Raw genomic sequence first — 14,148 nt, 5'->3', positions numbered from 1 at the left:
CGGTGAATATGCAACTTACAAGTGGACAAAAACACACTTAGTTAAACTTTTGTTTTCATTTTAATTATTTATTTAGAAAAGTAAATTGCAAACTTTATTTCAAAGTCAGCGTATACGCCGACTACATTTTTAAAAGATATTTCTTGTAATATTTAGTTGTTTTCTGTTTTAGCGATTATACAGCATTTTTGATGTTGTCTAAATTATGCCTGTAGTAATTGGTGAACTCATGTCCAACGTTTTATAAATTGAGAACTGTGAATATAAACAAGCTTAACCTTCTACTGACCTTCTACTAATGCGTTGCTAGCACCCGTAAATACAAAAGTTCGCCGCTGTCTATTGAGAACAAAAGAACGTTTCCCAGAAATACCCGCTGTAGAAGCATGACCGAGGTTACGAAACAGATCATTTGTATTATTGTTATAATTAATTGTTCGTTATATTCGGTTTAAGCGATTATGAAGCATTTTTGTTGTTGTTTATCGATACGATACCCTGAAGTTATTGTTGAACTCATGTTCAACGTTTTATAAATTGAGAATATAAACAAGTGTTTTCCCGAATCTATTAGGAAATTAGCCTCGGATTATGAATGACCTGTACTACGTCAGTGAGGTGTATGTGAGAGCAAGGAACGACAACTCTGCGTGGAGATTGCCGTGCAATTGGACTCTCCCTTGTTTATCGGCAGCCGCATCTATTAATAGCCTCAGATTATGAATGAGCTGAGCAAAAATACTACGTCATGAAGACGCAGCAGAAAGAAGACTATTTTAATCATTCATAAACAATCTCATCCGCGACAGGTATAATACAATCATTGGTTATTGATTCTTTTCTGTATAAGCTCCGTTCGAAACTATTACATTTAACACGATATTCATATAATGTTTCCATTTGTGAATGAAAATGGTTGGAGAACTCAAACCTCTTGCATAAATTATAGAACTCTTTCTCGCGCGGATACGGTATGGGTTGCAGGTATTAGGCTTTCAGTAGATAAGCCGAACCGACTTGACATTTTCAGTAACAACATTAGTTGTTCGCGAAACATAAAAGAGGTAGAGACTGTAGAGCGCTGGATTATTTCAAGTTGGTATAGCAGTGACATATGAACTGACATCTATACGCAGAGGAAATTAGCCGAGTTTACATAGAAAAACTGGCATGAGTTAATGTAAATTTACTTGCATTTCGCGACAATGCTGGAGTTTAAGCTACTAACTAACCTAAAATGTAGATATAAAGCACCATAGGAATTTTAAAAGGCGGTGTTAACACTATCTTGAAATTCTGACGGGCATGGATTATTCAGTGAAAAACATAGCATATTTTTACTATAGGGTGTCATTTTTGCATTTACATGTTTATATTCTTTGTTTGTGTACATGCTGTAATTCATTTCTTTCTGAGTAGTGTTTAGATGATGTTTAATGTCTCAACTGCCTTTAACTAATTAATAACACAAGTCTGTCATCTGATAACCAATATATGTCGTATTTATACTCAAAATGAAGCATTTTGTTAGAGGAACATGGATATGCTATTTGTTGTTTTGTATATTTTAACTTTTATTTGAATACATACATTTTAGTTACTTGTCATGTTTCCTTTGTCTAAGCTAAGGAGTCACAGAGGGAGTGGCTGAAATGCCTTGACTTAGATCCTTATCTGTCAATCACACTCTCAACACTCCTCTGAGATTATACAACAGCCAATTAAAATTGAGATAAGCTCAGAATAGATGTATTGAAGGATATTATTGGATGTTGACAATTGGCCAATGTCCTTCTAGCCTGAAAGTGTATGAAACATGCTGAACAGGGCTCACCAGCATTCCGAAAACTAAATGTTGACTGCTCAAAGAATCTGTGTCACTGGTAATTATCATTAATTAATTAATATTTTGGACATTGAAGATAGTGAAGATAGTTTCTAGAAATGGACATTTGGGAAATTTACCGACATTTAAGATAGTTTATTAAAGAACAGAGATGAAGATGATTCCATTTCTTATAAGTTTGATGAGTGTTATCGGCAACCTGACGATTAACGCCCTGAGAACCCAGTAAACTCGGACCAAGTACGAGGTTTACGACACGTCAAAAACGTAAAATATGTAATATATTTGCCCCCTCTTTATGTAACGAAAGCGTCATACTCACTTAAACAATTACCAAATGTTAGCTATCTTACCTTTTATCCGTTATGTGGAATTGGCGGTAACTATTTTCTATGAATATATTCAAGAAATGACTATCATTTGTCTAACTACTAGCAGTTACAGTAGTTTCAAATAAAAAAGATTGACTTAATAAAGGAAATGAATGTACATTATCATTATGGTGACAACCAAAATGAAGTCACATCATTCGGTATTCGACGAAAGTCTAAAGTCATATATCTAATACATAGCAAATCCATGTTAAGAAAAATGTTTGAAAATAAGTTCGAGTGTTGATTATCATCAATAGAAATCGAAAAATAATAAGTAGTAGTAGTCGTGATGGTAGTAGTAGCAGTAGTAGTAGTAGCATAAACCGGATTTAAAAAACGCATACTGTTGTTTTAAGCGTTGATCTCATGCAATAATACCATGCATTTTTGAAAAACAAAATATTCGTTGATTGAGGGGAAAGTATATACAACTAAGTAACTAAGAAATATACAACTAAGTAATGTAATATGCAACATGGAATATAGGAATTTCAAATATGCTATCAATACTGATATGGAATGCAATAGAATGTTGATAGTAATTAAAATGTTGAGTTCGTGCTACAGTTAAGCACTAACTGAATATAAACTGCGAGTACATCTAGTGTGTGAGTATAGAATTGATTACATCGTTCTTCAACAGCCAGAAGTCCCGTACCATGCGCCGCATTCAGTCTTATCAAACATCCTTCAAAAAAAAGGTTAATATGCAATTTGTGACGAAGTGTTATATCTAAGCACGAGTCTAAATTACAAGGTATTATCATTTATAGTATTCAATTAACTATTAACTTTTTCTTTTAACATGCTCGTCAGTTATGGCAAACAATGCTTACAAACATAAATTTGATGTGAGCTCATACTTCAGTTGTAACTATATTTGTCGTTCGATGTTAACCACGATCGGCTGTGGGACTAAGGAAGGGAATATCCGCCAGAACATGCATGCTGTTAAAGGTGCCTTTTCACAGATTTTGGCATTTTTTAACTTATTCATTAAATGCTTTATATCGAAAAATGTAAACATTGGATCGTAAAAGCTCCAGTAAAAAATCAAGAATAAAATTATAAAAAGGAAATGAACATTGCCCGGACCAGGTTTCGAACCAGTGACCCCTGGAGTCCTGCCAGAGTCCTGAAGTAAAAACGCTTTAGCCTACTGAGCTATTCCGCCGAGTACACTTCCTCGACGTATTTTATACCTTATATAAGCAATCTTCGTAGTTTCACAAAATTTAACGACAAAAACAGAAATCTCCAAATTATTCAATCGTTTCGCGTTGCAACGCTTTATAATTTTTAGGTTTTAAAATCGTGAAAAGATGCATATAATGGCTATATTAGACCATGGTAAATGTTCAGTATTACTCTTTCCTCACAAATATCATAACTAAAACGAAAATTTGCGAATCTGAAACAACTTTTTTCAATTTTGTCAATTTACCAAAGCGTGAAAAGATCCCTTTAAATGACATTCTTATTTTAACTGTCATTTAACAGAATGCATGTTCTGTATTAAAACTAGTGGTTTGTCACAGACGTGACGTATACCCACCCACACATGCTGTATTGACACATAATATTTGAACTATTGAATTCTTTCGCATGACACGCCGTCCAATGACTGTGAACACAATTTATGTACAGAGTCATTTTAAAATCTCACAATGAATGACATAGGTATGGCCCGGACAAGCTCATTTATGGCCATTTTTGACTTTTGAACTCAACGTGTGGCCTTGACCTTGGATATATCGACGTCATTCTTTCGCACGACACACCGCCCAATGATTGTGAACAAATGTACCGAGTAAATTTAAAATCTCACAATGAATGGCATAGTTATGGCCCGGACAAGATCATTTATGGTCTTTTTTTACCTTTGAACTCAAAGTGTAACCTTGACCTTGGAGATATCGACGAAATTCTTTCGCAGGACACATCGTCCAATGATGGTGAACAAATGTACCGAGTAATTTTAAAATCTCACAATGAATGATATAGTTATGGCCCGGACTAGATTATTTATGGCCATTTTTTACCTCTAAACTCAAAGTGTGACCTTGACGTTGCAGATATCGACGTAATTCTTTCGCATGACACACCGTCCAATGATGGTTAACAATTGTGTCAAATGATTTTAAAGTCTCACAATAAATAACAATGTTATGGCCCAGACAAGCTCATTTATGGGCAACTCCAAGTGAGACCTTGACCTTGGAGATATCGACGTACTTCTTTCGCATGACACAATGTCCCATGATGGTGAACAAATGTACCAAGTCATTTTAAAATCTAACGATAATGACATAGTTATGGTTCGGACAAACTTTCTATTTAAAACGCACTAAGTGACGCCGTGACCTAGTTTTTGACCCGGCATGACCCATATTCAAACTTGACCTAGACATCATCTGGATACAACTTCTGACCAAGTTTGGTGAAGATCGGATGAAATTTTCGGTACAGACAGACCGACCGACAAAGTGACTCCTATATAGCCACCATTACCAATGGTAATGGGGGTATAATAAGAATGTCATTTAACAACATTCATGTACTGGCGGATATACTCTTCCATCTGGGACATGTGTCAAAAATCCTAATTAACGCAATACAACTCCCCATGAAATCATTTTCAAAATTGATGCGTAAACAATCAACGTCCAAAATGTCTATTTCCTCCACTTTTTGCTTATATTGACCAATGAGAGCATTCTCATGCGAAACTATTGGATCAATTTAAAACGAACTTGATACTCAAAATAATGTGTTTCATATTTCTGCCATTCTGTCCGCTTTATAGCGGACTGTTACCATTTTCGTTTTCGAATCAGAAAACGTTTATCAATTAACATAGAATTAAACGTTACAAAGATAATAAAGAAATGAAAACTGATATAAAAATCATACATACTCGCAATAATAACTGGATGTATATTTTAAATTAATGCTATTCGACTTTCATATTCATGATCTTCAACTCATTCAATAAATTACAGTAATTGTAAAATTACTTTCGAAACTCTTAATGATGTGCAATGATTTAATGTTGGGTTTTACATATATCATGATAAAACAGCAAGATTCAACAAACCTCAACCTTTTTAGATTTTGAAGACAATCGTCGCTCAATTATGCAAGCCGATTCAGATTTAATCAAAGCATACTATGTGTTATTATTAGCATTAAGTTCGTGCAAATGCAAGTCAATATGTTCCTGAGCGTGTGTATTCCGAAGTGTATGAGGTTCTTTCGCGCATTATGGTGCATAATGTGAGGACCAAGAGCACTTCTACCTCATTAACTTAATAAATTCACGAAAGATGGGAAGGATTTTTAATGATAACTGCAATTTCCAGCTGTGTCTAGTTAGTACTGAAATATAGTTAAATTGGGTTGTGGTATTGTGTTGTGGTTACGATATTTAAAGAGGTGAAATGGCTAAGCACCAAGCTATATGTAAATTGAACATCATTGATTTTAATAATTAACGTATTACCTTTCACACTCTCTTCAGTTATTGCACACAATGCTTATAACTGTGTATTTGCCGTGAGCTCATTGTTCAGATGAAATTATATGTGTCGCCCGATGTTAAATTAGACAGGCTTTAAAACATGTGTTCAAAAATGCCTGATTGACGCAATAAAAATCGCCATAAAATTAGGTTGATGCGTAAACAACGAGGTCTCCATAATGCGGACTTACACCCATTTGTTGAATTCATTGACAAATGAGCACTTTCTCGTGTAAATTATTGGACTACCGGTTAACGAATTTACCAGTCTGTTTTAAAACAAGCATAAACAATACTTTTTTAAACAAATAAAACGATAAATGTTAATGAATAAAAACATGTACAGAAGTTCCAGATATAATAAGAAATACATGTTTAAATAAAAATCGTACATACGGTACTCACAAATAATGACTCGCTGGCATTTCTTTTTTAATTTGTACGACCAATCATATCCGGTATCTTCAACCCATTCTCAGTATTGTTTTTAAAAGACTATTCGATCTAAAAATATGTTCATGTATGTGTTTGTTAATGTTTGTTTAATGGATAACACGATTTAACAAACAAAAAAATCAACATAACGCAACTTACTTGGAGTACTTTTGTATGCACTCCTCGCTCACTAATAAAAGGAGATTAAATGACATGCACACACACAAAGTGCATACATAAACCGGTATTTGAACAGTTGTGACGTGTCACCAATGTTAAATTTCACTGATCCAAAACACGGTCTAAAATCAATCGAACATCGATTAGAAATTACACACACGTATTAAATATAAATAAGACAGTCACACAGTATTTGTCTCTCTCAGCCATAACGTAATCTTATAACGATGGGTTTTGAGAAAGCTTTGTATCTTAAGACGACGTGTCCATGTAGCATCCAGCTCTATCACTCAGTGTTTAAGGTTACATGAAGTGGTCAAAATTCGCTTGTGGTAATGAAACAGGATTAAAATAACTTCCACTGCCATATCTTTGCCATATATTTATGGATTTTGCTATAAGTTACCAAAATTACAACCAATAGGAGACAGCATTTTATGTGTAACAAACAACCTCCTTACCTACAAGGTTAAGACAACACTTTGAGGTTAAAAGCAAAAATTACTCAGGGCCGGATCCAGAGAGGACCCAGTTGGGGTGGGGGGCAAGATTTGTTGCGCATATCTAGGGGGGTCCGGGCATGGTCCTGGAAAAATTTTGTTTCCTAGATCGTCTGTGGTGCGTTTTTGGGCTATTTCCTGAGCAAAATAAAGACTTTTTATACTTATAATGGTGCTTTCAACATAAAGAAGTAAAAGAAAATGCTGTGTATAAATAATGTTATTTTTTTATTTCCAATTTTGATTGGCATTCAATTGTTCAACAAGTAACAAATACAAACAAACAAAAAATCACAATTTTCAAACTGTCATCAGGAAAATGTACAAGCTATCACTCTCTTTAACTTAACACAAGTCTTTGTCTTCATTGCTTAAATCAGACTCCAAAATACAAGGCAGTTTCATTTTTCTTGGATTCTGTCTTGCAAATTGCTTGACAATGTCACTAACATTCACATCAATGTCCCTGTGCACTGACATCAGACACATACCAGTGAGTCTTTCTTCCCCCATTGTTGAACGACAGCTTGTTTTTACATTCCCTAACGTTGAAATGCTCCTTTCGCATTCACAGCTTGTCACTGGAAATGTTGCTGCAATTTTTAATATTGTATAAATGTTTGGGAAAATCTGTCTATTGCATACTTTTAATGCAGCACTTAATGTTGAAGGGGGGTTGGGATCATTTACCCACTTACGTCTCCAGCACTCAATGTCTGCCTAAAGTGTTCCTGATGAAGGGAGGTCATCTAAGTAGTACTCCAGACTGGTGTTGTCCAGGTCCTGTCTTACTGATGGAATAAGGAGGAGTACAGAAGAAGCCCTCTCATGAAGCGTTGTGAAACGCTCACTAAACTGCTGCAGCAGGTGGTCCAGGAATGGAATGGTTAAAACCCTCTTGTAGTATGTTTCTGGAGTGTCTGCTGGGATGTTGTTTCGTTGTGCCTGTCTGCCACATCGCCTTGGGATTGAAGGGTCCACTCCGACAGCTTTGGCTACAGCCACAGCCTCCTCATACAGACAGCCATGGAAGTTGTCAACAGAGTCACGCTTGTTTTGCAGTGTGTCCTTCACATGGCGGACATTTTTTAAGGCCTCTACCACATCAAGTTCTCTGCCTATAAATACAAACAGCATGTGTACTAGAATAAATATTTGGACAACGAAAAATAATACTATGGGAAAGTAATAAATGTCTTAAATTGTGAAAGTAGAATTTGCTTCAATAACATTTTTAATGTATGCAAATCATAGAGAGAATATTATAATTAAATAAGTTGTTCTACAACTGTTTTGAATTGTACCTTTAGTTTAGATACCCTAATTGTATAAGAGTTTTGTGCAAGCTACTAGCCATACGAATTCAATAAAACATATATTTCGGAGATCAAGCTAGTTGAAAGTGTTGATGATAAGAAAACTATAAAGTGAACAAAAGTTTACCCTGAAGAACAATGCTGAGAGACTTGATGTACGCCAAGCAACGCAGAGCAATCACCAGGGCAATAATAAATGGGAATGATGTGATGGCGCTCAGAATTCTATTTGCATCAGTCAGTGAGTCCGGGCGACTTTCATTCTCCAGAATATTTTCAATGGCATCAATCGTTGCTGGGAGGAAGTCTAGGAAGACCTCGAAGGCATCATGGCGCTGTACCCAGCGGGTCCTACACAATTCCTTTAGTTTTCTTCTTTGAGGCTGGTCTGGCATCTGCTCAAGAGCTGCCTCAAGGTAGGTCTGTCTCTTCGCTGAGTTGTTGAAGAACCAGCAACACTGTAATTATGATGCAAAGTGTAATCATTAAATAATGTATACATAAATTTAATATTGAATAAGACATTATGCATTTAAAGGAAAAAAATGTACACACTTTGTTGTAGTAGTATTGTTATGTACAAGTATATTATTATTTAATATGCCAAAACATTTCAAGCGTTTTAAATTACCTTATCTGCAATACCCATCATGTTACGGACTTCCTTTACATCACAGGCAGCAACAATGCAGCGATTCAGAAGATGTGAAGCACACCAGAATGGAAGGGCTTTTGGATACTGCTGAAGAATTCTAGAGCCAACACCTTTAACTTTTCCCATCATGTTGCCTGTTTAAAGGAATAGCAGTAATTAACATGAGCTGTGTTTGTCAGAAACACAATGCCCCCTACTGCGCCGCTTTGATTTTTTTGGTGACCTTTGACCTTGAAGGATGACCTTGACCTTTCACCACTCAAAATGTGCAGCTCCATCAGATACACATGCATGTCAAATATTAAGTTGCTATCTTCAATAATGCAAAAGTTATGACAAATCTTTTAGTTTTCGGACGGACGGACAGACAGACAGACAGACAGACGGACTGACGGACAGTTCAACTGCTATATGCCACCCTACGGGGGCATAAAAACTTGTTATAGTTTTTCACTCAATAGTAAAATACCAAAATTAAACCACTCTACATTTGATCATAAAAGTATTATGCGCAGCATAGGTTTGCATGATACTTAGGACTTATTCCAGACTTAATCCAGTTTAAAAAGAAGCAATTAACTGGCCATAAATTAATTTACTCAAAGATAGTAACTATTCATTGTTTAAATCAAATAAAATATACCGTACAGACACGTTACTTTTGATTATTAAAATGTCTTTGTACTTCTTTTGTTTATTAAAATGTCTTAATTACTATTAACTATTTCTTGTTGCATTGTGTACCTGCTCCGTCATAACATTGGCTCCTCATCTTGGTCGGGTCAAGCCGCAAACTGGTGATGATGTTCAAAATTTTATCTGAAAGAGCCTCCTCTCTTTTGTCCCCACTAACTTCTTGCAAGGAGAGAAATCGTTCTTGTACATCATCTGTACAATACAGAACATACAATCAACCACAATGCACGTCTTAAATACGAATGAACGTTGACAGTTATATGAGAACAAAAGTTCAATTTAGTGCACTGCTTGATAAATGTTTTAAGTATTAGTAATTTAGTATACAGTTTAGATGGATAGATTTGCGGCATAAACTTACCATCATAATTCGAATAGCGAACACAGATTGCCAGTTGTTCTTTGTTTGACACATCTTGAACTTCATCAGCAGATACACTAAACCATCCGCCAGCTTTGTTGATGTCATTAACAATCTGGTCTTGGATCTGACTCCCAATCAAACTTATGAGTTCGTTTTGTATCGTCTTGGACCTATGAAGTGTTCTTTCAAAATTTCATCCCCACTTTCAACACGGAAGTCCCCAGTGTTGGTTCCTTCCCCAAAGTATTTGGAGTCATCCCTATCTCCTCGCAGTGCTAGATTTTGTCGACCACACAACAACACTGTCTTTGCTACATTTTCAATTACTTTTGCATTATTTGCAACACGCTCGGCTAATGCACGGTCAATTTCTAGGTGCACGTTTGATCGGCTGTTCATTTTGTTAAAAAAATTCCTCACTTAGAACTTTGCACTGCTGATGCTTATTATGTCCTTTGCCACCATTTTTTGAAGTCTGAAGGGGTGGAGTAATACCATTGAAATGTTCATTAAATTTAGATTTTGCGTCTTTCCAGTCCCTGAAAGGGCTGTTGGTTAGAGCACCTCGAGTTCCATCTGAGAAGGCAACACAATATCTACAGAATGCCCCATCTGTCTTTGCACTGTACACAAGACCAGTATACAAAGTGAGCCAATTTTGAACAAAACTTCTGTTCTTGTGGCTGGAAATGTTACTGGCACTGGCCAAACTGTAGTTAAAAGCGCAAACCTTTGATCATCAGTAAGTGATTGAAGTTCTGCGAACTCACTTATATCTGTGGCTCCAATTGGTAGGGGGCTGGCAGCTTAAACCTCACTTGGGCTGGTTGGTTGGCTCTTACAGTCATGTTCATGATGTGTTCTGAAACAAACAAAAAAAAGAGTTTTTAGAAATGCAAAATTCAGTTAAATTTACTTTGCAAATATATTAATTTTCAAAATATTTAATTATACTGTTGGTCCGATTATTATTTCAATAACCATTATTTATATTAAGCGTGATAAAATATGTATGTTATTAATTGAAAATTCAAATGCTGAAAAAAGTGGATAAAATAGTCCATAAAGTTCAATTACTGTCATTAAATTAATTTCTACAATGCTTATATAGAGCAGAACATGCATATTTAATTGAATTGTCTTATTTATCATACTATCAGTATAAAGAAAGTTGTTAATAAATTTAAACTCAATCTTCTTGTTCTTTCATTGCAATATTTTAGAGTAAATAAATTTAACAAACTGAATAAACTTAACGCAATTAACGGATTATAATACCAACTTTATTAAAAATAAGTTCTCACCTTAGGCTCAATAACTTTGGCTCCGAGTCTGTCTCTGTGTTTTTTTGTTTTTTTGGATGGACCAAAAATTCGATCCAGCGTTGTTGCCTTTCGCTTCAATGTTGAAGACAATGCTGTGAAACGCTGTATTATATACCACAAGAAACGTCTCCATATATAACGTCCCAATGGTTATGACAATACACTGTTAATTGGTATACTTGCCTTCAAAACAACGTTCAAGATCAACCAGACGCTAATTGAATGTTAATGACAGACGCTCACTGTTATCTAGACGCTTTAAATCTACGGCCGCAAAGAGTTTTTGCTACGGTGATAATTGAGTGTTAACGTCTAAAAGGTGCCCCCTGTTGATAGTAGACTGTAAGGTTGTTAAGATAAAAAGCAGGGAGGGGAGGCACTTCCTTTGTCGGAAATCGGGGAAATCAGAACATCTGGCCAAGTTGGTTTCACAAACACACACAAATTAAAAAAATTGTCTTCAGCCGCTGGGGGGCACGTGCCCCTCGTGCCCCCCCCCCCGGTAAACCAATGCCTGATGTAATAATAAAAATTGACCCTCTTCTACAAGATGTATAATTCACTAACACCCCCATATTTGTGTGCACTGATACCATCTAGCGTTGATGAAAGAATGGCATATCAACTTCGTCATTCCTACAATATCCGCAGAACTCATGTCAACCACAGCTTTTGTTCACGAGCCTTCTTACCATAAACTAAAAACTTAGGGAACGCTCTATCTGTATGATCGACTCCTCGATGGATGTTCTTAAAAATGATTTTTCAGAAACAATGTATCTTGGATAAGATGTAAGTAAGCATTGTATGTTAATTTGCTGACTAGTGAATATCTATGATGATTTATATGGCAACGACTTCGCTTGCATATTCGTTTGTAACTGATTGAAAGAGACATTACCTGTCCAAACATTCAAGCATGTATGCATTCTGTATTATGACCGCACCGTGATTTGTGTATCTCTTATTTAGGTTACCTTATCTGATTTAAGAGTTATTAGCAATATAAATTCGTGAAATCCTGATTGCTTATTCAACCCATTTGTATAACCGTGTTACTGTTAATAGTTTGACGACCCCATTTTAATAATACTATTTATATTTTGATATGCATTTATAGCGCTTACACTTGGCGATTTAAAACGGCCCTCTTTTTTGAACAAGAATATTCCTAGCATATCATTTTGTTACTTCTGTGTATGATGTAATTTTTACAATTGTTTTGCAAATGTATGTATTATTATTGCAGGTCTCTGAAATTTATGGAGATTTATAGAAACTCAGAAATCTTGAAACTGACTTTGTATATCCTGTAGCGTTACCGACTGCAACACATCTTTTGCCGCTTTTGTTCTGTTCTGAAAATTCGTTACTTTGTGGAAAATAACCTTAACATAATGAAACACTGTGAAAACTGATCTATTTATAGAATCTGTGAGTCATTACATGCATTGCAATATTGAATCATATCTATATTTTTAATAGAATTACATCTCTTTTCGGGACTGATATTAAGATTAAATCGGGAAAACGTACAACTCTAGAACAAATATATATAGAATAAGAAAAATTCTTTCTATTGTGAGTCTTCGATATTCAGTGATCGAAAAATTCGATACAGTTACATTTAAGACATATCAACATTTTAATACTGTTTATTATCTTACCCCTCTTTCTGGTGCGTTGGTGTGATTTTTACAATAGGCTTTTTATTTATATTCCGAAGCGCACTTGCCCATGAGCATCCATGTTTTTTTCACAAAGATGGTTTATTTATAAACACGCGCAACATACAATTGCCTTCATTGTCTTTTGTCCAAGAAATATTAATACCAAACGAATACATTAAATATACATCAAGCAAGGCATTCGATACTGTCTTACATAAAAAGCTCCTACTTAATCTGGAGCAGTATGGCATCAATAGTAACATTAAACACTGGCTCGAGGACTTCCTTACAGACAGGAGCATGAAAGTTGTTGTGGAAGAAGAGAAATCGAATCCGGCAACCGTCGACTCCGGAGTACCACAGGGCACAGTCTCTGCCATATCAACGATCTAACCAACACAGTAAAGTCCTCAGTCCGCCTATTCGCAGATGATTGTTTATTCTACCGCACCATCAGAAATCGCTAGGATCATGATATCTTACAGCAGGGTTTGAACAAATTAGAAATCTGGGCCAACACATGAGGCACGAGATTCAATGCCTTTAAAAGCTATATCCTAACCATCAAACAGAAAAACTCAAAATTCTGCCAATCTAATAACCACATCCTTCAACAAGTCTCAGAAAACCCATACCTCGGAGTAACTATATCAGAAGACTTAACTTGGAGCCACATATAAACAAGATCACCAAAAAAGAAAATTCCACACTTTGTATCCTTAGACGCAACCTGAAACACTGACCGGAACCCTAGTCGTAAATCAGCATACTTCACCTTAGTAAGGTCTACTCTAGAATACAGCTAAATTGTCTGGGATCAACAACTTCAAAAAAACGTAATCAAAGTTGAAAAGATCCAAAATAAATCGGCAAGATTCATCACTGGTGACTATACGACTACAACACAACACATGCGTGATAAATATACTGAAACGTATAAAGATCCCACCCCTCCAGGAGAGAAAAAAGGCCAACAGACTGATCTTCTTGCATAAGGTGGTTGAGGGGCTGATACCAGCCATGCCTAACCCCAGTCAGGCAATCTAAACGCAGAGTTACCCCTTAGACTTAATCAGACTTTAAAGCAGATAACATCGTTGACAATTACTCTAACAAGAACTCTTAAGTGTTGCATACCAATCAAGTGTAAAACCCCACTATATATAAACCTTTTTCCCTAAGACACTATAGAGTGGAACAATCTACAAAAAAAGTGTAGTGCGCGCAGCCACAGTTGGCAGTTTCAGGTCAACTGTCCAACAGTGGG

At 35.8% G+C, this 14,148-nt stretch overlaps 1 protein-coding gene across 1 annotated transcript; it reads right to left on the bottom strand.

Annotated features, from left to right (window-relative positions):
• Window positions 1–7,575: 7,575 nt before the first annotated feature.
• Window positions 7,576–13,261, bottom strand: LOC127872430 (52 kDa repressor of the inhibitor of the protein kinase-like). Its single transcript, XM_052415761.1, has 5 exons — window positions 13,240–13,261; window positions 9,571–9,714; window positions 8,803–8,960; window positions 8,299–8,629; window positions 7,576–7,973 (listed from the first exon to the last, which is right to left on the bottom strand). Exons 1-5 carry the CDS (start codon window positions 13,259–13,261, stop codon window positions 7,576–7,578), a joined length of 1,053 nt encoding a protein of 350 aa, XP_052271721.1.
• Between the last annotated feature and the right edge of the window lie 887 nt (window positions 13,262–14,148).

The sequence above is a fragment of the Dreissena polymorpha genome, chromosome 3 (assembly GCF_020536995.1).
Source record: "Dreissena polymorpha isolate Duluth1 chromosome 3, UMN_Dpol_1.0, whole genome shotgun sequence".
In the NCBI taxonomy this organism is placed as follows: Eukaryota; Metazoa; Mollusca; class Bivalvia; order Myida; family Dreissenidae; genus Dreissena; species Dreissena polymorpha.
Note: the sequence above shows the minus strand (reverse complement) of the source record. Positions and strands in the feature narration are given on the sequence as shown.

What these genes read in the sequence shown, in the direction of transcription:
- LOC127872430 (XM_052415761.1), bottom strand. Translation starts at nt 13,261, where the DNA reads ATGGCAGAGACTGTGCCCTGTG. An exon ending in CCAATGTTATGACGGAGCAG is followed by an intron (nt 8,961 to 9,570) that starts GTACACAATGCA and finishes TCCTTTAAACAG; the next exon opens with GCAACATGATGGGAAAAGTT. An exon ending in TCTCAGCATTGTTCTTCAGG is followed by an intron (nt 7,974 to 8,298) that starts GTAAACTTTTGT and finishes TTGTATTTATAG; the next exon opens with GCAGAGAACTTGATGTGGTA.